Source organism: Grus americana, chromosome 9, assembly GCF_028858705.1.
Source record: "Grus americana isolate bGruAme1 chromosome 9, bGruAme1.mat, whole genome shotgun sequence".
NCBI classification, from domain to species: Eukaryota; Metazoa; Chordata; class Aves; order Gruiformes; family Gruidae; genus Grus; species Grus americana.
Genome location: NC_072860.1, coordinates 28977849 through 29004996, shown reverse-complemented (window position 1 = coordinate 29004996; position 27148 = coordinate 28977849). Strand labels below are relative to the sequence as shown.

The 27148-nt window shown below is 53.1% G+C and overlaps 2 protein-coding genes and 1 long non-coding RNA gene across 7 annotated transcripts; 2 read left to right on the top strand and 1 right to left on the bottom strand.

Moving 5' to 3' along the window:
- The first annotated feature begins 834 nt into the window (after positions 1-834).
- On the top strand, positions 835-2333 carry LOC129209932 (glucose-dependent insulinotropic receptor-like). The gene has a single exon (XM_054835234.1). The coding sequence runs from the start codon at positions 1026-1028 to the stop codon at positions 2142-2144; it is 1119 nt and encodes a 372-aa protein (XP_054691209.1). The 5' UTR covers positions 835-1025; the 3' UTR covers positions 2145-2333.
- Positions 2334-2374: 41 nt separating this feature from the next.
- SIAH2 (siah E3 ubiquitin protein ligase 2) lies at positions 2375-25802 on the bottom strand. 5 transcript variants are annotated; one of them, XM_054835230.1, is made up of 12 exons: positions 25340-25475; positions 11738-11853; positions 9554-9600; positions 9336-9452; positions 8003-8104; positions 7768-7925; positions 6709-6773; positions 5708-5865; positions 5476-5561; positions 4059-4211; positions 3544-3775; positions 2375-3097 (listed from the first exon to the last, which is right to left on the bottom strand). In XM_054835230.1, the coding sequence occupies exons 2-12, from the start codon at positions 11847-11849 to the stop codon at positions 2834-2836; spliced, it is 1494 nt and encodes a 497-aa protein (XP_054691205.1). In that variant the 5' UTR covers positions 11850-11853; positions 25340-25475; the 3' UTR covers positions 2375-2833. The 5 variants fall into 5 exon arrangements, with proteins under 5 accessions (XP_054691205.1, XP_054691206.1, XP_054691204.1 ...); XM_054835231.1 differs by lacking the exon at positions 25340-25475 and adding an exon at positions 13148-13272; XM_054835229.1 differs by lacking the exon at positions 25340-25475 and adding an exon at positions 12481-12532.
- Positions 12579-20422, top strand: LOC129209933 (uncharacterized). Its single transcript, XR_008578265.1, has 5 exons — positions 12579-12788; positions 13183-13380; positions 14202-14368; positions 16781-18271; positions 18705-20422. It is a non-coding gene; the product is annotated as an uncharacterized LOC129209933 (long non-coding RNA).
- Positions 25803-27148: the final 1346 nt, after the last annotated feature.

The following is a 27148-nucleotide window of genomic DNA, read 5'->3' as shown; positions in this document are numbered from 1 at the left end:
TTTATCCAGAGCCTAATTTGACATAAATTGGATTTAATTTTTTTGGTTTACTGTGCAACTTCCTATTAGCGTTGCAGTTCCAGCTGTATAGAGTAAAAGCTCATCTCATGCTGACCTGTGGCCAGAGCCTGACAACGGGTGGGACAGTGAGGAGCCCTCCAAGCATCGCCCTGCTCCCCGGTGTCTCTGGTGAGCCCTCACTTCCCATGGCCTTAGCAGACCGGCCTTCAAGATTCCCTGCACTGGCCGGGACGGGCTGCCCGGCTGTGCCCCGGCTGCTCTGGGCCCGAGGAGGCGCTTCCCTCGCTGTTTCCCGTTCCCCACGTGCTCCCAACCGTGAGTGGACTCTGGAGGCTGCGGGGTGTCCCTGTGTCAGGTGCCGTACGCAGCAGCCTGGGCTGTTGGCCCCGCAGCCCCCAGCGCGGTGTCCGGGCAGAGCAGGTATTCCTGTGGCCCCACACCTCCCTGCTGCCAAGTGGCAGCGCCCCGAGGGAGCCGGGGCCTTGCCTGCCCAGCCACAGGTGCTGTGCTGGGAGAGGATGGTGCTGGCTCCCTGTGAGGAGCGCAGCCCACCCGCGTTCCCGTCCCCACTGACCGCCCGTCTCGGCTTTGTTTGGCGAAGCTGCTCCTTAACGCTCTGCGTCACAGGCGTGCTCGGGAGCCGACGACCCAGCCAGCGCCCGGGCAGTGAGCTCCTGCCCTGGGTGCGTTCACTCTGCGGTGGCTTGTGCTGAGCGCAGGAGAGGACTCTGGCTCCTCTGTATCTCAGAGCAGGGTAGGAGGGAGGCCAAAAGCCCTAGAAAAACCACTGGCAACGTGCAGCAGCTGGGAAAGTTGCAGAGGACTCCTGGGAGGGACAAAGTGCCCCTTAAAGGACTGACTTAGGTGCTCCTGGCCTCGGTCTGCAGCTGGAGGATCTGAGGTACTTCTGTCCCATCCCTCCAGCTCAGCTCCTCGTGGTGGGTTTTTCCGCACTGGGGATAAGTTTTCCTGGGTATCTCTTTTAATGCTCCTTGCCTGGGAAGATGGTCAGCCTCCTGTACGTGGTGCTGCACTCCCTCCTGAGCTGCCTCATCCCCCTGGCCAACCTGCTGGTGATCGTGGCCGTCTACCAGCTGATGAGGAAGCAGCCAGGCACCAGCTACGTCTACATCCTCAACCTGGCCACCGCTGACCTACTGGTGGGCATGATGTGCAATGCTGAGATGCTGGACGACATCCTTGACAGGGATTTTGACCGCAGCAAATCCTTCTGCCTCCTGCACATTGCTATGAGCATGACATCTTGCGTCGGCTCCATCCTGACCCTGCTCCTGATCTCCCTGGACAGGTACCTGGCGGTGACGCTGCCGCTCTCCTACCCCACCCTCCTGAAGAAAATGCCCGTAGTCCTCTCCCTTCTTGTCCTCTGGATGCTCTCCTTCCTTTTCCGGCACTTGCCTCTGATCTTGGCTTCCCTCCAGCGAGGCAACTACACGGGTTACCGCGGGCTCCTGTACGCGGCCAAGAGCGAGCACCTCTACGCGATCTGCTTCAGCATCTTTGCTCCGTCCCTGCTGGTGCTGGTGTGCCTGCACGTCTCAGTGAGCAGCATCGCCTATGTGCAGCACACGTGGCTCCGGCACACCTGCGCCCAGACGGGGCCTCTCTGCGCCCACCCGTGCCGCTTCAAGGCGCTGTGGACCGTGCTCATCATCCTCATCAGCTTCAGCCTCTCCTGGGGCCCCTACCTGGTGGGGGGCACCGTGCAAGCTGCCTGCAGCCCCTGCAGCCTGGCCGGCCCACTCAAGGACACCTTATTCCTGCTGGGTGAGACCAACTCCCTCATCAACCCCCTCATCTACGCCTTGTACAGCAAAGACATCCGGAGCCACCTCACAAAGGTGCTCAGGTGCGGGATGAAGGGCCAGGTGAAACCACTGGCCTCGAACATCCGAACCGTTGGGAGCTGGGGTGGGGGCCAGACCCAAGCACCCAGTTCACGAGGGGTCCATGCCCCATCACCTCCGCCCGTGCTGCTCCTGTGGCTGCCAGGCCCACGGCAGGAGGGAAACGCAGGGCGCCCGGTGCAGCAGAGCCTTCCCACTGCATCAGCTGTTGAACTGCTGCCAAGAGGCTGCAGTCCACACCGCTGTCTGCGTTAACAGCCTTCTGTCCCCAGCATCCCCACAAACGTCACCAAGACGGTGACCTTCAGTTGTTCTGGACAAAATGTGGGCTTTTGTCCCTCTCTCTGCATGGGGAACCGCAGCGTCTCATACCTGCAGCAGGCTGAGCCGCCATCCAGTGCTCGCGCCAGGGAAATCTGGGCACCCCGTTGGTGCTGTGTCCTTGGCAGAAACGCTGGCTGTGCAAAGCGGGTGTGCAGGTGACTTCTGAGCAAACACTTCCTGCCCGTATACCTGTCACAGGCTGACTTAGCTGTGCTCTGGTTGCTTTTATCTTTGTGCCACATCCACGGGCTGAAACGACTGGTCAGCCTGGGCTGGTTTCTGCTGGGAGACCGAGGGGAGGTTGCTTGGGAGCAAAGCACCGACATCAAGCACGGATTTTCTCTGCCCTGAGCAAAGCCCCTCTTCCTGCCTCCATGGCTAAGATGCACTTCACTGTGGGCTGACGAGGCGATGTGCTCTGGCACTCCCTGCCCCACCACCCTGCTCGTGCCGAGCGAGACCCTATCGGGGTGGGATGGTCCCTGGGGGGTGCCCTGCAGAACAGCCACAAGCTGCCCTTCGCTCCGCGCCACGGCAGAGCCTTGCCGAGTGGGCGCAGGCACTGCAGTGCCAGGGAGCAGCTCACGGCTCGGTTTGCCATCACACCACACACGTGCTGGTCAGAGTTGAGCATTTACTATCGCCTGGACTGAGCTGCGTAGCTCGTCACTTATGTCAGAAGTTGTGCAAAGCTGTAAGATCTTTAAAGTCTGTGTGATAAGGTACGCTGGAGGCTGCATTTTCTCCCATTGCTCGTTAGAAGGAAAGTTTAAGCATCCGCGCAGTCTGTCGCAGAGCCGCAGGATCCTCACCCTGAAGGCAAGCAGCAGCAGCTCGTCTTTGCCCAGCCGGGCAGGGGGAGGCAGCCGGCCGATGCCACTGACCTGGGGAGCAGAGGCGAACGGTGTCAGCATGCGGGACGGGGCTTTGGGGCTTTGGCCTCTCCCAGTAGACAAACCTGCCCCTGTGGCAGGAGCCCATGGGGGAAGGGAGCTGCCACGCACCGTGCCCACACGGACCGTGGCTCTCCTCCCCATGGCAGAGACAGGGTGACCCTCAGGGCTGTGGCCAGGGACACGGGGGACCTGCACTTCCCACACTCTGCAGCCCCTTGCAGAGAGCCAGGGCTGCCGGAGCTGGCGAGCCCCCTGGCTGCGTGGGGACCGAGCATGGGCACACCTCCACTGTTTGCTGTTTTGGGGGGCAGGACCATGAGGAGCACCCACCGTGGGATGAGTGTGCTTCCCCATGGATGGGAGCTTCCCTGGCTGCCTCGCTCCCACTGTGGGGAGAGGCTTTGTGTGGAACTGCTTGTGCACTTGAGAAGTACCTGCACTTTGGTTCCCACGTTGAATTTTGCTTGTTGCCCCATGGCGAGGAAGGAAACGGTGATCTTGTCCTGGCCCAGGATCCTGACCCCCACGTGCCGGTTCAGGGAGATGAAGATGGGGCTCAGCGGGACGTGTGGTCCCGACGACACGACGCTGTTCGGCCACGTCCACCTTCTCACCCTGTTGCCTGCTTGGTCCAAATACTGCCCTCCCTGAATAGTCATGGTTATCCTAAGAGAAGGGAAAATCAAAGCTCTGCACCCTGCCGCTCCCGTGGCCGATGGCCCTCGTTGCCCAGCGGGGCGGTACTGAGGCACGGCTAGTTTGGGATCTAACCCCCCAGCTCAGGCACAGCTGGGGTAGCCTCGCTCTTCTGGCAGGCACCCGACGCTGGGCCTGCGAGCTGCTATACTTGGCTTTTAATTTTTGAATGCTATTAAAAATAGCCTTTATGACCTGTGAAATTTAAAATGTGCAGTGGAAAGCAAAACTGCTCTGACCAACGTGAACATACCACACAGCTCCGTTTGGATAATAGCAAGTACTTCTGCCATTGGACTTAAATACTGCTTGTATTCCGGCATTATTCGGCGTGTCTTCCTGTACTATGCAAATAAGCTCTTTTTTCTCTCGTACAACAATGACTGCCAGATTTCCAGATGGATAGCTGTTGTCAGATAAGGCGTTCGTAACATAACCCCTTTGTTTGGTTGGTCTATTATTACATACCACATATTTCAGAGTGCTGCTCTGGAGTATAAAAATTGACGTATTACCCAGATGACTGTGTTAAAGGCGGAACGGTGGTGCGCTGCCAGTGTCACCTGGGACACTGCCAGTGCTTTTCTCCTACATTGAAGTATTCTGTATACACTGACAAAAGAGCAGTTAGAGATACAGAATACATTTTTGTTGTTTTCTAACCAATAAACCAGGCAGAACCGCTTAGCACATTTATCCTAAAGACGCATTCTTGGACAACACGATGGTAGAAGCCTAGTAAAGTGAAGTGAACAAATTACTCCACTTGGATAACAGCAGAGAAAATGGGCAGGTATTCTCCTGGAGAAAAAAAACCCAAGCAACCAGGAGGGAAAAAGGGCCCTTGCGCCTGAAACCTGACTTGAACGTACCCAAACTGCAGGTATTTGGGGTCTTATCGGGGTTTCCCTCCAGCAAGACTTGCTACTGTGAGCGCACGCGTTTATGGCACTCTGCTGTTTGCCACGGCCAGCAGCCTCCCTGGGACAAAGGCAGCCCGGAGGGCAGGGCAGAGAAGTAGTCTCAAGCCCGCTTGCTTTGGTGGCAGAGCGCAGGTACGCTTTCATACCCCCCCGGGTCAGAAAGAAGTCAGCCACAGTAAGGAAAAATAATGTGGGTGACTTAAAATGTTGTGGCTTAATAAATGGCAAAGGCAGTCTGAAAGCTATGGGGTCCTCTGGTGAAACTGCCACGTTTTTCTTCCTTCAGACAGCGCTCTTAGTTACACCGGTAACTTCAGCTTGTCCACGCAGCTCTTACGTGCTCCTGCCCAGAGGACAGAGACCAGCGCCGTGCTGTGGGAAACGTTGTGCTGGTTTGTCCCCGGGGAAGGACGAGGCTGAGCGCTTTCGGAGCCCACGCTGCAGGGACCCCTTGGCCAGCAGTGCCCTTCCACGGGTGGCCAGAGCTCGGGAGTGGGTGTGAGCACTGGGCTAGCGCATTTCTTAAGCTGGCTATTAAAGTGCCCGTCCTTCATCGAAGCTACTGGCTGATCTGAAAAACTTCAGACCAAGAGCTCTGTAGGCGGTTTCACTACTGCTTTTTTCAGACTGTGAAAGCGAGCGTGAGTGGCGGACCAGGTTATTCGGTGATAAAACAGACTAGGGGACACTTAAAATTACAATTACAACCCTGGACTAATGCAGGCAAATGAACTCCGTGAAGGATACAATAACTGAGCTGTTCCATCTGGAAGCATGGTAAGGAATTTCCCTCCATGTTTGTAGTATTTTTCCAACAATTCGTTCTTCACTACCTAAGATTGGAAAAGAAAGGACAAAATGGATGAGAGCAGTCCTGCACCAACTGCCCTTCGAGGCAGGCGGGTGCCGGGCTGCAGCCGCTCCGGAGCACGGGCATGGCCGAGGTGCAGCCCGTCGCCATCGGGCAGCAGCTTCTTGCCTTTCCTCCCACAGGAGTAAAATCGCAGCAGGTGACGCTGTAGGAGATGGGCTCCTCCTCGGGCTTTGCTGCGCTCTCGCCAGGCACCAGCGTCCGGCCTTGCGGCGATGGGGGCTCTTGAGAAAGCAGGTAGGAAATGGTGCCGGTTTGATGCGAACCTAGAGAGCAAAGGGAGGGGTTGCGTGCGGCGGGTAGGGCCGGCAGCGCCGGTGTCGGGGCTGTCTGGCGCCTCTGCAGCGAGGCTGTAACGTGGGGGAGTGGGAGTTTCTGGCTGAAATGCTCCATCCTGGAATCTGTCTCAGGGTATTCTCTATCTAACAAGGACAGTCCAAACTGTTCAGCTATTTCAGAGAACAGGATTATGAAAAAAGATGTAGTTTTTCCAATTATGTATATATACACATCTGTATGAGTAAAGAATGACTTTTTTTTTTTTTTTTGGAAAGCGTTCGCAGCTCCATGCTCTGGAGGACTGAGGATCTGAAACCCTGATTGCTGACCTGCCATCCTCTGTGAAAATATGCCCATATTGTAAATCTAGTTCATCTGTTCTTAGTCAAAATGCCTTTGATTTTATGGCTAGATCCAAAGGGCTGCCCAGTCACCCACAGCCTGGGCTAGGAGTTACCGGAGCATTCACCTGATTAGGCAAAACGTCGATCACCTTAATTCAGGCTTCCAAGGGCTTGGCTTTGCCAATTTATTATTCTCTAAGATTAATTTCTGTGCATCTCAGCTGAAACGTTCAGATATAAATACTGAAAGCCACAGCAAGGAGATCCTCTCTGTGCAATGGGAATCTAACTGCTTTTGGGTTTTCACGTGAGGAATTATTTAATATGGCAGTATCTAATTTAATGGGATTGCACCCTCAACAAGGAACTAATATGTGGCTGCGTAAATCCTCCTGTTCAATTAGAAAGCATTAGAGACAAGTAATTCCATTAAATTCATTGTTGCAATAAACAGACAAATAAATACATAAGGAAATGCAAACTCACGTTCAGCTACGCTCGGCTCTGCTGCCAGGAAGGCTAACTGTCTGGCCAGTCGTCTCTCCTGCTGCCTGCAAAAGGAAAGCGTTCCTGATACACATTTCATATATCCTGTTCCGAAAGCTAGAAGCACTGGATATCCCTGCAATAGGAACACAAGTTTCTGAACCTGTTTTTCTCTCCGCTCGCATAATTGCAAATAAGAGTTAGAGGCAATGGAATATCACCAAAATAATTATATCTCGGCAAAAAGGAATTGCTCAGTGAACAGACTGCGATTGCAATGGCGTCAGCTCTACCGACAGCAGAGCTGAACATTGTAATGGATTTTGTATCAAGACTTTATGTGAAAGAGAATGAAAGCTGCCCACAAGATCAAGAAAACAGCTAATCTCCAAGAATATTTTCACTATTCTTCTTACTTAGCTTCCTATAAATTTGACTGTCTGCCAATGGCTTTGGTTGATGCTCTGTACGCAATATGAGGTACTCGCACCATCAGACTGCAAAGGATCTTCAAGGGAACTAGCGGTTTACTGCCAGGTATGCCGATTTACTTCTCTTTAAGCCTAGGCCATAGGCTCAGATACTCGTACAAGCGTTGGGCCTCCTGCTAAACAGCCCAGCAGAAGTCAAGCTTGCAGAGCTCTTGGGACTTCTGGGAATTGGAATCCAAATGCATGCCACAGTTTATGCAGCAAAATGGAGAAATACAAATTCAAGCTTTGTTTCAGCACCTGAGGTAAGAGTTAGACCCCAATATTATCCCTCCTCCGGCTGCAGTTATGTTTTTGGCTCTGTCTCTAGGTAGTACGTCTGTCAGCAGCAGAATGAATGCTGTGTGTAGCACGTACCACACCACCTTCTAACGCAGCCTGACAAAAGAAAAGCCAAGAGGGTCCAGACAGAATACGAACTTGTGTTGCCTAAAGCAATTTTTTTTTTTCTTCTTTCATTCCCTCTTGCTGCAGTTTCATTTTCTCAATGCTTCTTTTCCCTCCGGATTCGCCTGCTGTTCCCTACACAGACCCGATCCCCGTTCTCCCGGGAGTCATTTCACGGTACCTCTGGTACGCTCTCTCCTTTGACAGCAGCCTTTCGGCTTCGGTGCCATGGGACTCGTGGGGGCCAACAGCAATGGCAACGCTCCGGGCGCCCTCGTGGTTCTTCCTCTCACTTACGATGAACTCATAGAGGTCTCGGTTACGCTCGCAGCAGAATTTCTGAAAGGCAGGCGAGCGGTGCCAGGAGCACAGGCCTTCCCGCACCAAACCTCTGCCAGCCTTTCCCACCAGCTTACGGAGTCATAATCCTGTGATGCTGGGCAAGCGCCTTCCAAGGGAGGGAACGGCTTCAGCAGGCTGCCGCAGTACTCGCACCTCGGAGCAGAGTCCTCCTCTGTCTGGAGTGGAGGCGGGAGAGAGAACGGGGGAGGATGGAAACAGGGTATCAGCATGCAAATCCTCGTTTTGTCTTGGGGAAAGAGGGCTCTGCTCAGAACGCTATGTTAGAAAGCATGTAAGAGCAGTTAAAACAGATCTGTGCCTGTGATATCTTGGAAGGATTTAACTCGAAACATTAGGTTCAGGCAACCACCAAAAAGAAGAGCCAATCTATAGCAAGTAAATAAATAAAAAAACCTCAAAGAAATGGAACGACTGTAGTATTTAGGAGACCCATTCCTTCCAAGGGAAAGCCTCAGAGCGTGCAGAAGGCTATAGTTGAGTACTCTGATGCACTAACCCTTTCAAATACATTGCTTGGAGCTTTGGAGAGAAAAGAGCTCCCCAACTGTTGCACTGTTGGGCATAGGAAAATCTGTGGGGAATTTCATGAGGAACCACCAGATTTGTTGACAAAAGAGCTGAGCGTACTTGACCAGATGCAAATCAGGGCTGCTGCAGGATGTGTTTCGAGGATGGGTACTAGATACTCTGAAATAAATATTTTTGGAAAACACATTTTGAATGCAAGTTACAGAAGATGCAGCTGCCAGGATCACGCTGCTGAATTCCATGCCTACGCCTCCGCTCCCAAGGGCAGCACACCTAGCTCAGCGCTCCCCGGAGAGACAGCGGCAGCAAGGGCTGGAGGGTACTTGCTCCGGGACGCGTAGCTGGTGTGCTTCACTTACACTTCGGTTACTATAGCACGTGTTTAGCACTTTCATTCAAATCCTTTTCTGAACATACTAACTTGAAATTCTTGGCTTCTCTGGAGCTTAGTTCCTGGAAATTCCCTTGCTCCCCACCTCATGCCTAGGATTAACTCTCTTTGATGGCTTTACTCTGCTAAGGGTTATGGGGAACTCTGTGCCCTGCTCGTATTCTTTGACTGTATACTTAGTATTTACATAAATTTTGTATCTCTCTTTTAGCCAAAGGGGAAAATCTTCTGCCAGGAAATTCTCAACATAGGGTGCAGCGGTGGGGAGAGGATTTGCACAGCCTCTTGCTGTTTAGCGTGCACAACAAGCATCATTTCAACAGCCTCACAAAGAAAAACCCTTTCATAAAGGAACTCCTGCAGTAGCTTAGCAAAGGGCATTATTTTTATTTTTCCTGCGTGGGAATTGTAGGAATTAAAATAAACAAAAAAAGCTACGTAGCAGGGAACACCCAGCACTGACTCACCTCAGTCTGCATGTTTTCTCGTGATGATTCGGGTCTGTAGGCCAGAAGGGTAGGCAGCCCGACGGAGGGGAGCGTGTTCAGTGACTTCTTGAACAGCGTCACAAAATCTTCTTTGAACTCAAAGTGGAAAATACAAACAGCAATGTGGAATCGTATCTTTCTTCAGGGTAAAACCATTAAGCAGAAAACGTGTACATGCAGCCTGCATGAGTCCTTACCTCCATGTCACACAAAACATCTAAGCTGCTGAACTCTTCTGACAGGGCTGTAAGTAACAGCGATAATGAGAATTACTGAACAGCAGAGCCATGTTCTCAGAAAGCTTATCTTCTAGACACATTTGTTTTACTCCTTTTTCAGCATGCCAGCCGTTTCTCACCGACCACGCTGGCTGCCTGAGACCTTCTTGCCAGACTTGGTCCTGTGCTTTCAGAAGGGGGCTCTGGGTCTGCAGGTAACCCTTCCCAAACGCCCCTGACATCGGATCAGGGCTTTACAAAATCGTCCCGCTGAAGTCATGGTGATGGCTAATTGCTTAGAGACAACGCCTTGTAGCACTAATCTAATATCGCATTATCCTCTAAAGCATTGCCAGCCTCTCTTATCCTAAGAAGAAAGAGCTGTAGAGACGAAGGGGGAGTTTTGGCCTTTGGGGCGACAGGAAACACCTCCGATGACCGGGTGTCTACGACTGTCCTCAGCAGTCCCAGGCTCCCTCCTGGCAGGCAGTGCTGCCGACATCCAGCCGCCCTCAGGTGCACAACTGCCTGCTGCCCCATCACCTTCTGTCTGAACATCGGCATGGCTGGCACGCCAGTTGTCATAGCTCCCCTTCAGCCAAACTAAACACATTCCTAGTTATTTAATCTTGAATTTCAGTTCCCCTTGTTGCCATGCAATTTGTCTTGTCCTTCTAAGTAAGCTTGTCCTGCCTTCCCGAAAATACTCAGCCAGATGAAACTCTGGGCAGGCTGATAGACCCAAAGACTTTTCTAAGTCCTTCTCTTTTGAAAGTATGAAAAAATCAGAACGTGTATTTAAAAAGGATGGCGTAAAAATCACGACAGCCGCAGGTCAACACCCAGCTCCCAGGCCTGCAAGGGGAACCACAGCTCGGGAATGTGCCTGGAAGTGAATGCACCAGCACAGGAGAAAAACCAGAAAGTGTGCTATGGGTGTCGCTTATACTTTTGGAAGGCTGAACGATGTGGCTGCTGGTTTGCTACAACCTCGGGTTTTTAAATTGCTGTTCAAAGATGTGTAGTTATCACCCCCTGCAATCAAGCTGTGCCACAGAGAGCAACCGATCATAAACGCCACCTGAGAAGTGACTTCAGGGAGTGCACAGCGCACCCGTGGCGCTGCGCAGCCAGGGCACGGCTCTGGGGGCACCGTGGCACCGAGAGACACGGAGAAGCCCGGTACCCAGGCGCAGTGCTCAGCGCGGGTGGACACTCCACGTTCTTACTCTGCCCTCTCTAACGGGTTTTGCAGCTTCTGCATCATCTCTATCTACCACTGCTGCACCCAAACCCAGGCAGATGATTTACTGCTGGCACAAGTTTGGTTATTCTGTACTTTGATCGTTACAGCGACAGTCATCCCAAGGACTTGTGAAGCTCCACCTAAAGTGCAACGCCTGCAATGTTTTTCTCCTACAAACACATTCCCAGTGCATTTCCAGACAAACTTCCTCCAAAGGCTAGGAGACACCGCTGGTTTTCTGTCGGGGGCTGTGCATGCCCCCTTTCTATGGGGATGGATCTGCATGCGGCTTTTTGGATCTGTTTTGTGGCCCAGATCACTCCTGCTCTCAGAGGCACGTGAGATGCGGGGGACATTCTCCTAGAGAGGAGAGCTGCCTGGCATTCAAAGTGAAGCACAAAGGCTGTTTGATGTGGTGCCCGAAAGGGATGGGATGGGGCAGCAACTGCCACTGATACGCTGCGCGCCACGGTACAGTGCTGTACTTCAGCGGGCGAGCAAAGGAGCCGGCTACTCCGTCACGTGCCAGGATGACTCAGCTGAGCAGAAGGAGACAAAAAGGTTGATATATTTTCAGCTCTCCTTAGAGACGCTGCCGGTACCTCTCACAGGAATACAATGCGCCAGTTCTGCCATCTGCTGAGCACTCCTACGCCTGATGGCTGGCAGAGCCTTCCCGCAGGCTTATCGGGGACCCAGAGCGTCGTTAGAAGCGGCTCTGCAGAGAGGTTAAGGAGGGACTGACTGCTGGGGAGGATTCCTGGGGGCTGCTCCCGGGTCTGCCGCCAGCTTGCAAAAGCATCTCTGGGAAACTGCAAAGTCATGCGTCTTCTGCGACAGACACTGGGGTACGAGGCAGCCTGGGTGAAAGACAATAGAAGTGAGCAACCTCGCTCTTGAACAAAGCTGTTTCTTACTTGATTTTCTGTAGGCGTGTTCATGAAGCCAGCTAGCTTCTGTCTGCATCGACACCGAAATTCCTGGCACCTTCTGCATGGCGATGGGTTCAATGCTGCCCGATGTTCCCATTTCCCTTAATTTAAGACACAAACCCACCTATTAGTCATACGTAATGACTTCAAAGCAGTTGCCCTTGATGATTACGCTAATGAAGGAGACTTTTCCAAGTGCATTCAGTTAAAACTCTGCACACTTTAGATGGAGCAAGCTGGGCTTGGCAGCAGTTCTGCTGCCGTGGCTGAAGGCGCCCGCTGCGTCACATCTGATGGCTGTAAGAAGGCCTTTGAGCCTGAGTGCGGCCGCTTTGCACGCTCGCTTTGCACGCCCGCTTTCATGGCCGCTTTGCACGCCCGCTTTGCACGCCCGCTTTCCTTCCCGCACGTTCCCGGGTGGTCGGGCCGGTACGTGCAGTGCTTGGCGTGCAGCTGGGAACCGAAGGGAGCTGCGTGCCGGCCGGGGGACCTCTCTTGTCTCCGGCACTGCCGACCTGTCCGGTCTCTGTCAGACAGCCGAGGGCGGCGGGGCCCGCCCGCGCCACCGAGAGGGGAAGCGCGGAGGAGAAACCGCGGTGTCCCGCCCGGCCCGGCCCGGCCCTGCCCGGCCCCTCCCTCCCCGCGCCCCTGCCAGGCCGGCGGGCGCTCGGCAGCCGCCCGGCCCCGCTCCCGGCCCGGCCCCGTCCATGGCCCGGCAGGGCCCGCACCGGTCGGCCCCGTCCATGGCCCGGCCGTGGGCTGGCGCGCGCCGTCTCCAGGGCAACGCGGCGGGCGCGGGGGCTGCCGGGGCGGCGGCGGGGGCAGGGCCCGGCGGCGGCGGCGCCTCCGCTTGAGGGGCGGCAGCGGGAGCGGCGGGGCTGGGCCGGGCCGGGCCGGCTCCGTGGTCTGTCGGGGTCTGTCTGCCCCGGGCCGCGGCGGTACCGGGCGCTGGGCCGGCGCTCCCGCCGCAGGGCTGCGCTCTCGGGCCGGCGGCGAGGCTCGGCCCGCGCGGTTCCTCTGCCGGCGGTCGTGGCGGGTGCGAGCGGCGGGCACCGCGCAGGGCCGCGGTCGGGGCCGGGAGGGGGCCGCGCTGGTGTGCGGGGCAGCAGAGGCTGCCGGCGGCGGAGCCGGCCCGGGGCCTGCGGTCAGGCGCGGAAGGCGCCCAAAGCTGCGCGGGAGGAAGGTGATGGTGCCTCCCTCAGCACCCTCCTGCCTGCCGCTGCCCTGAGCGTGAGCAACCGCGGGAGTTAAGCCGCAGCCTTTTGCATGAAGTGGGAGCTGGGCTGAAGGTGGAACGCTGGTTACAAAACCTGGTGTGACTCACCTGTGTGTGTGGGTGAACTCCCACCCGCCCCGGAGCTCCTGCCTATAGAGAGTTCTTACGCTGTGCCGTACCCGCGTTGCACACCTGTGGCTGATGTCTCCTGTAGGTGCTGTTGGATCCACTCCAAGGAATCTGCACTTACAGCTTGGCGAACAAAAGGAAGCAATTCTCTTCAGATGGATGGGTTGTGAACAAACACGGGCTTTAGGTACACCCCAGGCCAACACGTGCACGCCGCCTTATCAGGCCTTTGTGTAACAATTTGCAGTTGTCTTACAAGCATGTGAGTTTTACAACAAAACAAGTAAGTCCTACTCGGTTTAAAAAAATGGAAGGAATATGTTGAGGCACAGCCAGTAGTTTTAGTGCAGCGTTTGGGCACGCTGCTCAGCTGGCGTCAGTGCTGACAGCTCCCTGTAGCACTGGGGTCCCCAGGGGATTGTTGGTGCAGATCCTGGTATTGGCACAGCTCTGTGGGTGTCGGCACCCCATTTTGCTGCTTTAAACCTTGACTAAGAATGCGTTTGCGCTACAGGCACGCTTCTGGCCGCAGTGCAGCAGTGCCGCAGCATGGGTGGAGGCGAGTGCTTGTCCTAACCGCACGCAGCCCAACGCTGGCACAACCACAGCGGAAACCACTCGTGTTACACTGTACTCTTGCTATAAACTCATTAGTCCCTACGAGATTTTGCATCTTTGTGTTTAAAGGGGAAACTGTTTTTAGGGAGAACTGTCAACAATATGGTGTAGCGACTCAACAGAAAAACTGCTTCATAGGCACAACTCCTGGTTCCTCGAGTCGCCTTCTGCAGTTAAGCGCTTCCAGGTGGTGCTGGAGTGCAGCTGAGAGGGGCTGTCGCTGCGTGCGGGCATTTGCTGTGCCTGGCTGGGCAGTGGGAGAGCTCCCCGTGGCAGGGAGGTCTGCCTGCTGCAGCTCCCCCGCTGCTGCCGGCTCCTGGGCAGTGTTTTCCCTGGGTATGTCTCACTGCCCACGTCAAAATCAGATTGCTTCGATGGTGGTCGGGAGTTACGTTAGGAAAACCAGGCTGGCCTCAGCAACATTTTTTCTGAGTATTTTGAGGAGCCTCCACACCTTTACTGATGTGCTGCCACTTCCCTTGCAAGGTGCTGGTGCCCTCCTGCCTCTGGCCCTTGGATGTCACCCTTGGGGATGTTGTACCAGCTGCGCTGGGAAGAAAACCTGAAACACCGATCGAGTGCTGGAATGAATGTCACCTATTCATTCACTGACCTGAAGAGGAAACACATCACTCTTGGCCGTACCAACTGAGGTATTCCTTACCCTAATTTCAATTTCAGTCAGAAAAGATACTGGGTGTTGGGGTTTTTTTTTGCTGTGAGATATAAGAAAAATTTGCTGTTCCTTCAGAACTGAATGTTGTGGAAAGCCCTAATGAAATAATGTGTGTTAAATTATCTACTGTGGGTCATAGGCAACATTGGAGTAATTAATTTCATTAATCCTGCTATAATCAAAGACACGCTTCAGAGTTCTGTTTTACGCAAAAAAGTTCTTATGTCCCAACTGTCAGTAAGAAAAAATGGTCTTCTACTATAAATGTTGCTGAAATATGGGAAAATAAATCAAATCCTTAGGAATTCTTGCTTAACAAGTTCTGCTGGAAGCACAGGTGTTATCGCCTGTCAGAGCCAGAGCTTGACTTTGATCCTGCTTAAGCAGGAGTAAATTAGTTCACGCGGCTGATGCCACTGGAGTTTTGCCAGCACAGCATAAATGAGATCAAATATAGGATCTTTATAGGAACTGGATACGAAAAGGTTAGAGTAATTCCTTGGGAGGTTTTTTTCCCTGTGGTCACTTCCAAATTCTCAAGGCTGGAAGAAGCTTCCCTTCGCTGATGCGATCCTCGTCGTTGTCTTGTGTACTTTTCTGGGGACTGCTGCCAGGCACTGAGTGATGATTGCATAGGACTCCGTCCTAACTCCAAAGAGGGAGGGCTGCAGTTAGGACCGTCTTTCCTCCCTGTGTATGATGTTTATTCACACCAAGCTTCATCTGTCACTTTACATGTAGTTTTCCACTGTTGTGAGGCTTCCTACCGCTGAATAACTCAGTGGACTGTATCACCTCACAACTCACTGCCTCTTCCAAATGGCAAACATCTTAATATTCACCAAAGCCATATGTGGAGCTAATATTTTTCTTGAGTGATTCAGACGGAAGGCTTCTGTTAGCAGAGGGGGAGCGGTGGGCAGGTTCGGTTTCAGTGACAGACCGTGATTTCAGTTTGCACGAGTCAGGCTGTCACTGTTGGCCCTGCGACTTAGATCCCCACCTATTCTCCCGCCCTGCAAAGCGGCCCTCTCCGGCAGCAGGGCTGGGCAGGCGGCGGGGGCGAGACCTGCTGCTCGCCTGGCTGAGCTAGCCGGGCCGATCCAGCAAGGCAGAGCGTGCAAAGCAACTGGGAAGCAGCAGCCACTGCCACACGCACACACACATGTAAGCACAGCATGCTGTGCAGGGTAGTTTTTGCAAAATATTTATTACAAAATAAAAGTAAATATGGCAACAAAACTTAAATAGCAAATGACGTGACACTGGCCATAAAGCTCTTGCTATATTATTAGTCTTTTACAATAATCAATAGTCAAGTATGTCTCTGAGGGAAGCTGCATGTGGACAGCTTGAATATATTTCTGTATCGTTGGCTCTAGCTGTTTGAGATACATTAGATGTGTGCCTCCTGCTTTCACCAGGTTCCAGCTGTGAGCGGCTGTGCCGTGTGCTGGGCTTGCTCATCCCCCTAAAACGGACAGCAGCTGGCAATTCCCACGCTCCCTGAAACCTGCCATGCTTCACCCCAGCCCCTCCTCCCCTTTCTTCTTTTAAAATCACAGCAAATGATCCGATGCCCATCCCTTTTTAAATAAGGTAGCAGGAAATGGATTAGGACGCTGAAGTACCTATTGTTCCCCTTTGAGGCGCAATCTCTCTTGTGAGAGCTTGCTTGAATTTCTTTCCTTTCCCACCTGCTGAAAACTGTTAAAGCTCACCGGTGAGAGAGCCAGTCTGAGTTCCTGCTGAAAGGGCTTTCAGGTGCACCCCAAACAGGAATGCAGTCCTTCAAGTCTCTTAAGCCACATGTCTAATGGAAGCACTCTTTAAATAAAATATAATTAAATTAAAAAAGGTGACTGTGTGTAGGGAATCTTCCTAAGGCACCCAAGAATTTAAAAAAAAAACACTTTTCCCACTCATTTTTCTTACAGGACACTCTTGTTCCTCTTCTCTCCGAAGTTAAAAATGTTGGCTAGTTAGGAACCTTAGCGTACATGATGATATAGCTGAGTATCATTTAAAAAAACAGAGCAAAAAGAAAACCCTTGGTGAACGTAAAGCACTATGTCCAGACAGCCTAGGTTTCGCTAGCTACACAAATACATCACGGACAACACGTAGAAATAGTCACGTTAATGCCGAGGTTTCCGTTGTCAGCAAAAAGGTGTGCTATAGCTGTATCAAAAACTAGGCAGTCGCTGTTCAGGATGGCTGCGGACACCCCGTCGTGGATGGAGCGGGGCGTTGCCTCCCAGGTCAGCCGTCGGCGGTTGCCGTTCAGCTCCAGTCTGTACGCAAAGTTCTCCGCTTGCTTACGGGTGCCGATGAGCAGCACGATGGCAAAAAACTGCTGGTGACCTTCATATTTCTCTTGTTTCTCCAGCACCAGCATAAAGTGGTGACCGAAGCACGACTGCATCATCACCCAGTCAACCGCCCCTGGAAGGTTAATGTCCGTGGCAAGAAAAACAATGTCTTCTCCCTGAAGGGTGGTAATGCTTTTGTGGGCGTGCATAAGGTGGGACATCACGGCTTCCAAGGATCCCTGCCACTTACAGGAGGCACCGGGGCACGGGCAGGAGTAGGGACGGTACTCACAGATGTCTTCGTGTTCTGGCTTTTCTGTGTGATGGAGTGTCAGAGAGCAGCCTGTTGTTGCATACTGGAAAAAGACCAAATACAAGCCGTCAGGAAACGCACCAGCACTGGTGTTCCCTGCTCCCACCTCTCAACTGGCAACACTGGTGATCAACCAGCACTCTTGTTCTCGTTGCAGATTTTACGTTAGATACTTCTGTTTAGCCCTGGATTCAGAGCTGAGCTCTACTTACTTATGTTTCCACTTAAACATGGATTCTTCTTGTCTTTTTTGGTTGTTTTTTTCCTAACGCAAGCACTTAGATAAAATGGATTGTCAGGCTGAGTTGTAGTTAGATTTGCTGTTGTAGTTAGACCTGGTTGGTCCAGATCAGCTGAAGTGGTCCTGGTTTGGATTTTTCTTTTCTTTAAAAAGAACAAAGGATTCTAGTTTCAGCAAACAGCTACTAGAGTGAAGTATTTTTAATAGATGTACCTTATTGCCATCACAGAGCAAAAGCACTTGATTTAATTCAAATGCAGATTCCCCACAGCTTTTTTTTAACCACTGGAACAGTTTCAACACTGCAGTTTTGAGAAGTGGAAAAAGAGAAGACAATTTTTCACTGAGCATAAAGCCAACACACAGATAAGTACCATCTAACTTCTCTTAATGTCACTGGGCAACTTAGAGGGTTAATTTGCTTTAAACAACTGGGGATGCTTTTCCTTTTTCTCCAGTCAGTTCAGTTGTCCCTACTGACCATATTGCTTTCACGCTACCTCTGCAGAGAAAACAAGTCTCTCCTATTCTCACCAAGAGCACAGCTCCCTTGGTCTGTAGATATCTGTCGCGATACCAACACCACGGCTAACACTATCACGCAGGTTACAACACGCGTGCTTGGCTGCTTATGGATGCTATGACACTGCCTTGAGGACAGATATAACCAAGGTATAAATGATTATTTCTGGGCTAATATGTGTGCAAGAAGTTTCAGCTCAAAGGGTTACATGCCCAGGATGCAAATCACCCATGCTGTGAACACGACAGTAGGAATACTGGGACAGAAACTCGACCTTGTGCTTCTGGAGGAGCTTGTTTTACAAGCCATAAAGAGTTAACGTGAGCCTTCACTTAACTGTGTCTGCCCCTGCTGCTTAATCCTCTGCTAACAGCTTTATCGCAGGGCGCTGCAGTGGAACAAGGCTTCCTCCTGCCAAAGGCAGAAGCCCCATCGCGGCGAATGCGTGGCCAGCCATGCCAGCTGCCCTGCTGCACAGCGCAGCGACCCAGGTACGTGTTCGCTTCCAGCCCCACCAACCTGCTGGTGTTTCCCATGTTCATACCCCGGTTAACACTTCCATCATGCAGTTGTGTTGAAGAGCAGCTCCGACTTTAACCTCACTAACAAAAATAGTAAGAATATACAAGCTGCTGGTTGGGCAAAACCAGACATCTTCACGAAAGCAAGCAGTGGTGATTATAGAAGCGAGAGCGTAAAAGCAAGACGAGCAAAGAATGGTGGCTTTGCCCTTCTTTGTGAGAAGCACCTGCTTTTGTGTGCTCCCAAACCCATCACCATGGGTTTTGTTTGGTGAGCAGCCCTGCCCCATGATGGGAGGCCGTGAACAGCAAAAAACGACTTGCTGTCTTCGTGCTGTTTGGCACATGTCATTGATCTTTATCACACCCCTCAAAAGCCTGCTTCGTCTCTCCCTGTGTACAGGTTATATGATACCTTTGAGCTATTTGGCCTCTGCACCTCTTCCACTTCTTCCGTGTCTGCCTCGAGACGGCGAGCCAGGGCTGCGCACAGTGCTAACAGAGTAGGCGTGATGCTAACGCCTGGGCTCGCATCACCATTTTTCTGCTTTTTCATTGCCCTTCTCATCGTTTCTGTTATTCCGTGTTAGAAAGTATTACGTACTTGTTTTCACAGTCGTTTGTTTAGCACCGCATTTGCTTTCCTGAGAGGAAATGATCCGCTCAGAGCTCGTGACCACATACAAGACTTATCCCATGTTTTGGCCACATGTGTCACTACATGTGCTGCTCTGAACTTCACTTTGCCAGGAGAGCTTTCTGAGCGTCCTAAAGCATTCGGAAAACATCAGTTAAGCTTGAAAGTGCTAAGCAGAGGCAGGCCAGTATTATCAACCCTGTAAACGAAGGCAGGGACACAGGATTAAAGTAATTTGTCTGAAGCCACCTGGGAAATCAGTGGCAGAGCTGGGAATAGACTGCCAAGTCCAAATCCCTCCTGCTCTAGCGCGCAGCCTCTCCCTCTAGTATACCAGTAGCTTGAGATGGGAACAGTGCTGCTGGGAAAAGGCCTGCCTGCTCCTGTATGTGTGTCAGCAGAGTGCAGGGACCCAACGAGGACCAAAACCCTCTCGTGCTTCTTCCTTCTCCAGCGCTTTGTAAAACATCTGTCCCTGCTTTTAAGATCCCTCCAGCCTTCCAAAGCGTTCATTCCAGCTTGGGTACAGACGCTCAGCCCAGCCTAGCAGTGATCCTAGGGAGCTCTCCCGGGGATGCACAGCGAGGTCCAGCCCAGAAAACAGCAAGCCTCTCTGCTTTCCGGAACCTCACACCAGCGAGGAAACCGGCTCAGGCCACAGCCAGCTGCCTGGCAAAATGCACCATGAACTCTGCCAGCAGCGCCGGGCCGGCTGTTACGGCTTGTCTGGGAAAGGACCAGTGAACGTTGCATCGCTGCGTATAGAGCATGCAAGCTCTACGTCTTGGAAATAGGAAGTGTGACCTTATTTAGGTTTAGTATATTTGCTTAAAATCTTTAAAATTACTTTTTAATTATTTTAAAGCAAAGCTCTAAGGAGGCTGTAGAGGCAGCGTCGGACAATATACAGGAGTAAGTTTGTATACAATAACAACATGAATGTGCAATTTCTGTTTGCAAGTTGTTTGCTTACATGGGAAACCTGTCATGCCTTCCCTTGAACTGGCGGTGTAGCAGCAGTGGTGTAAGGACACAGAGCGGTTCTGCCTATGATTAGTCTGCTATTATTTGACTTGTTACTTTATATAGTCTCACTATGCCTTCCCCTTTTTAAATACACACTGTTGGTTGCAAGGTGCAGAAAGACTTTTCTGCAAAGTGCAAGAATACAGTACAATGAATTTAGTGGATTCACTTTTCTTCAAAAGGACCAGAACCATCTGGAGACTGAGAAACGTGGCAGTATCTCCAGTAAGAGATGGCTGGTTTAGAGCATCGTGGAAGACTCTCTTCATGCAAGGTATCTGTCCTAGCTTCCAAGATGCAGAGCATCGCTACTCCTAGGAAAGCTGGTAATGGGGTTTCAATCCCCTGAAAAATCGAGCCTCATGTACTTAGATTTTTTAAATGCATGTAATAACTAGAAAAGTAATTTCCTTTATTATAAGTAAAACTTACTGTTAGGTTAAATTAATCACAAGCACTGAGAATTCACTGGTGTACCTATGCAGGAGGTGGGTTTTCTTGTTGGGTTTTGGTTTTGTTCCCCTCCCCATCCTACATTGCTAAATGCCAACCTGGTAGCAGCCCAGTTGGGCAGCTGTATGTGTGTAAACAAACACCAAATTCGCTATTGGATATTCTATCCTGGGCTAGTTTCACCTCTGTTATGTTGGAGGCTGGTTCCACTATAAACTGCAACGCAAACAGGAACTGCCTACGGTTTTTGCATGGGGCAGATGAGGAGTGCTGGTCCCACGTCACTTCCACAGCCACACCAAGATCACTCAAGCAAAAACATCTTTGTTTGTCAAGTCCCACTACAAAAGGCTAGCAAAACACGGCAGGGCGCAGATCTCGGCTCATACTGGTGGTTGCGTGAGGACTGCAGTTCTGCCGACGTCAACAAAGAACGCTCACAACACTACCTGCTTTCCCGTAGACTTTGGATGAAGTGGTTAAATGGAGAAGCACCTCTCCCATCCTGCGCTGCTCAGTGAGCCAGGTCACAGTTCCAAATTTAGCAGCTAACAGTCACAGCATACCTCACACGCTGCTGTGTCTCTTCATAAAGCTTCTAATTCATAAGATTTATTTTCTTTTATAGCCAGTATTGGATGAACCCCCCCCAAAGTTACGGAAGAACCTATATCCAAATTAAGTCCGCTTCCTAACTTAGAGGGAACTTTATATTGTTTTCCACTTGCACTTTATTTAAAAGATGAAAGAAAACAACTAATTCCTTTTGGCATTCGTTAATTAGGAGTTTGAATGTGTTTATGATGTGCATTTTCTTTTCTGCTGATTGCTTAGAGCGCTAAAAGGCATTTTGTATTTTCAGTAACTTTAAGATTTAAATCCTCCTATAGATTTTTTTTTTCCAGAAGCCACGTAAAGCCCAGAGATGCAATAACTGTAATTCTTTCTCAAAGCTTTTTAAGAAGAACAACCCAACCCTCAAAGCAGCTATAGCCATAGGCAACACCAAACTCCCATCTTCTGTCGGGTCTGTCGTGTCTCAGCCCTGCCATTCACAGCTGTCCCTGGAAGCGCAGGCACCTCCTCCGGACAGACCAGCTCCTCTATTTGTTCTTTCACCTTTTCCAGAGCTCTGACTTTTTTCCTCCGCTCTCTCTGAAAGCTCACGTCAAGTTCCCTTACCGCAGTGAAAGCCGCAGGTGAGCCAGCCCTGGGCCGGTGCGCGCCAGCTGCAGAGCGGGGCGGCTCTTGCCGAAACCCCTGGTGCTGCTGCAGCAGCCGACGGATGCCCACCGCCACGAGGCACGGTGGGTCACCTCCCCGATGGTGCCTGTGACCTACATAAGCACCGACTGAGAGTCACAGCCCTGGCGGCGCGTTGCTGTTCCCGGGCCCAAGAAGTGAGAGTGAAAAGCATTACTGTGTGCTAATTTCACTTTGCAGCCCTTGGGAGCAGTGAAGGCAGCAGAGCAGGAGTTGCTCATGGCAGAAATCCACATAAAGAGAGGGCGTGCAAGGAAAGAGGAGCCTCCACTGCGAGGTGCTTCTGGGTGCCGAGGGGCGGAGAGCTCGGGAGCAGACGCTGGTGCGCAGGGAGGACACACGCTCCCGTGCGGGTCATAACCACAGCAGGGTCTGGGACATGGGGCTCTGCGAGCGCCGTGTTTTTGGGTCCACCCATCTGAGCTAAGCAACTCGCAGGCGTGAAAGCAGCAGCATGGCACAGGGGAACTCGACATCCTGCCAGCAGTGCCGCCCGGCTCCCCCGCACGCGCAGCTAGGACCAGGGGCTGCCGCCAGCTGCTGCGCTGCCCCAGCCGTCCTCTCCCACGCGCTGTGCCCCAGGGCTCCCACCTGCGCCAGCATCTCACCGGGCAGCCGCGAGGTGCGGCACGCTGACCGCCGCTGGTTCACAGTCACTCTCCATCTCTCCCAGCCCTGAACTGGCATGCAGGTGCTGTACCAAGAAACCCAACCAAGCCCCCAGCAGGCACGAGCCCAGTCCACGGCCTCCTGCCTGCTGCAGCCTCCGACATGCCAACCAGCGCAGACCCCCGGATTATTGCAGAGACCACCAAAACATCACTGGGTCAGAGCCAGAACTCTCCCAGTCCCACAACCAGGACACTGAGCTGCCCGATCCCCAGTGCTTCTTCAGCCATTACGAACCTCAGCAGCATCCCTCCTTCTCCAAGTCACTGCTTGGAAGAGCACGACATCAACCACAGGAGTCATACTTGGAGGAATTTTTGGAAATGCTATTTTCTCAACTGGTTGACATGTGCTAGCTGCCACCTTATTATTTGTATTTAGGCAATGCCCAGCTGGAGAAGCGTTTACAGCTGATTCACCTGAACCAGAACTTGCCCGACAGACACCGTGATCGCTGTTCAGTTCTCCCAGGGGGGGTGTGTGGGGTGTGGGCTGTTCTTAGACCGCTCTTTGCTTACTCCTCTACCCATGGGAAAAGCAAACCTCAAGGGGTGAAGAAGCCAATCCCATCAATTAAGGGCTTAAGAAACCTTTCTGCTACCAAGTGAGTAAAGTAACATCTGACAGGTAAAGTTAGGAACGCCTTATCTCCTCCTCTTTACAGGTAAGAGGTTGTAGGCTTTACCTTCCTTCTTCCATGCTTTGTTTACCTGCAGCGTGTGGGGACGAGCTGGTGGGAGTCCCGCCTGGCAGACGGGGCGCTGGACAGCCTGGCACGCTGCGGGCAGCAGAGCTGCACCTCGGTGCAAGGAAGGGCTGCGAGGACTCTGCTCCGGGGAGCCGCTCTGGCCTGGGTGCATCTGTTTCGTTTAGGACAAGCGGGCACTACCAGCTGTCACAGATGAGACCGACGAGACATGAGAAAATGAGAACTAGGCCAGTGACAAACCCACAGTGGCTGTTTGTATTCCCTGGGGCTCAGACTGGGTCACAGCTGGGCGTGCGGCTCGCTGCACTTGTTGCTGTGTTCAGCGGAGAGGACCCGTGTCCCAGCGCGGCGCTCCATCTGCTATTGCACCCGGAGGTTAACTCCCATTCAAGGGGGGATGGGGGGGGTGTGAGACAGCCCCACGCTATCAAAAGCTCCGCGAGATGCTGACTGCCGCCAACAGCCGCCCCATCCCATGAGCCAGCCAGCCCCCCAAGGCAGACGGGGTGCTCGCCACCGACCGCGCCACGCTGCAGGAATTGGCACAGACGATGTGCTCTGGAGGTGCCGTTTACTCCCTGCACAACCCTAACGATGCTCCTGCGGGCTGGCCGAGGAAAGCTGCTGCGAGGGACTGGCTTTTCCTGGCAGAGGCGGTGAGCGCCTGCTCGCAGCTCTCACCGGAAAGCTCACGTGTGCACGCTGCCGGAGCCTGGCGGCGCCCACTCCGGCTCCGTTGGTCCGGCTGCCAACCTGACCACGGCTCTCCACCTCGCCACAGACAGCACCCTATTTTAAAAGTTCTTTCTCATATTCCACATCAGCGACGGCTCCAGCAGTTCCTGTATCTGTCCCTCTACCGATTCAGGCTGTGGTTTTAAAGTGCTTTTGAGATTACCGAGGTATGAGCATCGAGGGGCTCCAGAAAGACATAAAAAAAGGACCCGCTCAGCACTGCCTGCACGTATCTGCCATCTTGGTAAACGTGTATTGGGAAGGATACGCGCTTTAGAGCGGTTCACCTCGTTCTTTTAAATAGAAAACTCACTTTAAAAAAAAAAAAAAAAAGAGACATCTGCATACTTGAAATAGTGCTGAGACAGAAAAAAATAATAATTCAGATGTAATTACTGACCTGACAGCTTACCAGCCCCTGCCCGTCCAAAGGAGGGCTGCAGAGAACTAACGAGAGAGACACAAACAGGATTTCTGCTACCTCCATAAAACACTTTTTTTAAAACTGAGCATCAGCACAGGTTAAAATAACTAGATGGGCGGGGGGGGGGAAAAAAAGTCTAGCCTTTGTATCTACCTATTATGCCAAATACTAGGACAAAATTTAGAGCACGATTTTCAGTGAATTAGAAAGAATCATTGCAAGCTTTGCTTTTAAAGGCCAGTGGCACTCCCATAATTTTATTTCACTTTAGAAACCAGCCAAAGCGTGAAACAGGCGAGTGGAGGCCAGCAAGCAGCTCCTTGCCTGCTCTGTGCTTACAATGGGGAAGAAACAGAGGGAGGAAGGGGCCAGGGGCCAGCAGAAAATTAGGACTTTGCAGAGCTACGCTCTGCTGTCCGCAGCGGCTCTGGACGAGTCCCACGTGCTGTTGCCGGGAGGAGACTCCTTCAGCGTGGGAACTGCCGTAAATGCCAAGAAATCATCACCTACAAGCCGCCGAGCAAACCTATCGCTCACGTTAAGACGAACCTTAGAAAACTCCTTTAAGCCTTGTCGTAAGCTGCAATATTTCTGTATCAAACTAGCACGGAAGGCGAGACATAAACCCATCGGGAAATTCTGCGTCGGTCTGCTCTTCCCTCCCCTCAAATCCGAGGCCGGCACCGACGCGACCAAACTATACCTACCCCAGTTGGTTCGCAGGGTTTGGAAAACGTCACGTTATTTCATTTTTCAGCCCGAAAAAGAGGATCTGGCCGTTCAAACAGAACAAGCAGCACATTTCGAGGCCGCGTTTATACCCAAACGGGGAAGCTTTTCCAGGGACGGAATACGACTTGCGAGCTGCCGACACCCAAACTTTTCCACCAACGTGAAAAAGTTTGGGGGGGCTTTTTTCCTCCTTTTCTTTTGACCGCGGTGTCGCGCCACGTCCCCCTTTTGGCCTTGGGGGGGGGGGGGTAAGGATTTTAGGGGGGAAGAATGAAGACAGGGAGCAAGGGGACGGGGATGGAGGGGGGGGCCGGGCGGCCCTACCGGGCCGCCCGGCCCCCCCCCCCATCCCCGTCCCCTTGCCAAACCCCCCCCCTCCCACCCCCTTACCTTGCAGGGGAAGAGCACAGCCGAAGCCACCTTCTCCATGGCCAGGTTCCTGATGCTGGGGGTGAGGGAACCCCGACAAGTGGGGCAGAGGCTCAACTTCTGCCTGCATTGATTACAGACCAGATGCCCGGCCTGACACTGTAGGATGGGAGGCAACACATAATCGAAGCAAACGGGGCACTCGAAGAGCGAAGTCAGTTCGTGATGCTGCTGCTGCTGTTGCTGAGGAGGAGGAGGAGGAGGTGGGGGGGGGGGAGGAGGAGGAGGAGGAGGGGGGGGAGACGCCCCGCCGGAACCCGGGAGGACGGCGGCGGGCACGGCTGGGGACGGGGCGTGTTGTTGCTTGCCGCAGGGCTTGTTAGCGCCGGGGCCGGCGGAAGACGGGCGGCTCATCGCGCAGCGCCGCCGCCGCCGCCGCCACCACCATCGGGGCCACCAGAGGGAGGGACGCGGTGCTGACGCAAGCGGCGGCGCTTGACGCGAGCGGCGGCTGCGCGCGGCCTCCGCCCCGCTCCCGGCATGCTCCGCGTGGGAGGGGCCTCCGCCGAGCGGCGGGAGCGGGAAGGGGCGGGGGGGGGAGGAGGGGGGAGCGGTCGCCCTGGGGAGCGGAGCGGAGCTGTCCGCGGTAATGACGCACCCGGCGCTGCCCGCCGTAATGAGGCGCGTGGCGTTGTCGGCAGTAATTAAGCGCGAGTCCAGAGGAGGCCACGGAGATGCTGCGAGGGCCGGAGCACCTCTGCTGTGGAGACCTCAGGCTGAGAGAGTTGGGGTGGTTCAGCCTGGAGAAGAGAAGGCTGCGGGGAGACCTTAGAGCCCCTTCCAGTCCCTGCAGGGGCTCCAGGAAAGCTGGAGAGGGGCTGGTGCCAAGGGCAGGGAGTGACAGGCCAAGGGGAATGGCCTGAAGCTGCAGGAGGGGAGATGGAGATGGGATGTGAGGCAGAAATCCTTCCCTGTGAGGGTGCTGAGGCCCTGGCACAGGGTGCCCAGAGAAGCTGTGGCTGCCCCTGGCTCCCTGGCAGTGTTCAAGGCCAGGTTGGATGGGGCTTTGGGCAAGCTGGGCTAGTGGAGGGTGTCCCTGCCCATGGCAGGGGTGGCACTGGGTGGGCTGGGAGGTCCCTGCCCACCCAAACCAGGCTGGGGCTCTGTGGTTCTATGACTCTGCCATTCTACCACTCTGTGGTTCCATGATCATTGCTACCCAAACCCTTCCAGCCGAAGGGCGATGCCGGCGGCGGTGACAGGTCGGTGCTGGCGTAGCGTGGGGCGCCCTGCCAGGGGGGCTGGGCAGGTGTCAGGGCACCCCCCCTCAGGGTCGCGCGTCGCTTCGCGCATGGGCCGTTGCCGCAGAGCTGCTCCCGCCTGCCTTTGGCAATGGCCGATGGGTCTGCGCTGGGACGACCGAGGTGACTCCTGCAAATGCCGGCATGCGTTAGGAGAGCCGGGCACGGGCCGATGCTGTGCTTGCAGGGGGGGGTGTAGTATTAAAAATGTGAAAAAGAGCAATAGGAGGTGTTTTGGGCTGTTTTAAAATGTTATTTAGAATAAGGTATCTTCTTAGTTCTGGTTTTACATGTGGGGACCAGACAAGGAAAGAAGTTGGGCTGTTTTCATTCCCAGGTAAAAGAGGACTGGGGAAAAAAAATGCGATACTTTAAACATCTTGTGTTTCAGTAACATTGGAGAAGTGGAGACACTGAAGTGTCAGGACAGAAATCTTCCAAAAATCCCTTTTCTATTATCATGAGGTTGAGGAGGAAAGAAGAGTGTTTGCTCGCAGGCGGCGGAGCCATTGTTAATTAGGCATATTGG

Coding starts and splice junctions, on each gene's coding strand:
- LOC129209932 (XM_054835234.1), top strand. CDS start 1,026: ATGGTCAGCCTCCTGTACGTGGTGCTGCACTCCCTCCTGAGCTGCCTC.
- SIAH2 (XM_054835229.1), bottom strand. Junction 5,866..6,708: donor AGAGCCGAGCGTAGCTGAAC/GTGAGTTTGCAT, acceptor TTTGCTCTCTAG/GTTCGCATCAAACCGGCACC. Junction 3,776..4,058: donor TATCCAAACGGAGCTGTGTG/GTATGTTCACGT, acceptor CCCTTCTCTTAG/GATAACCATGACTATTCAGG.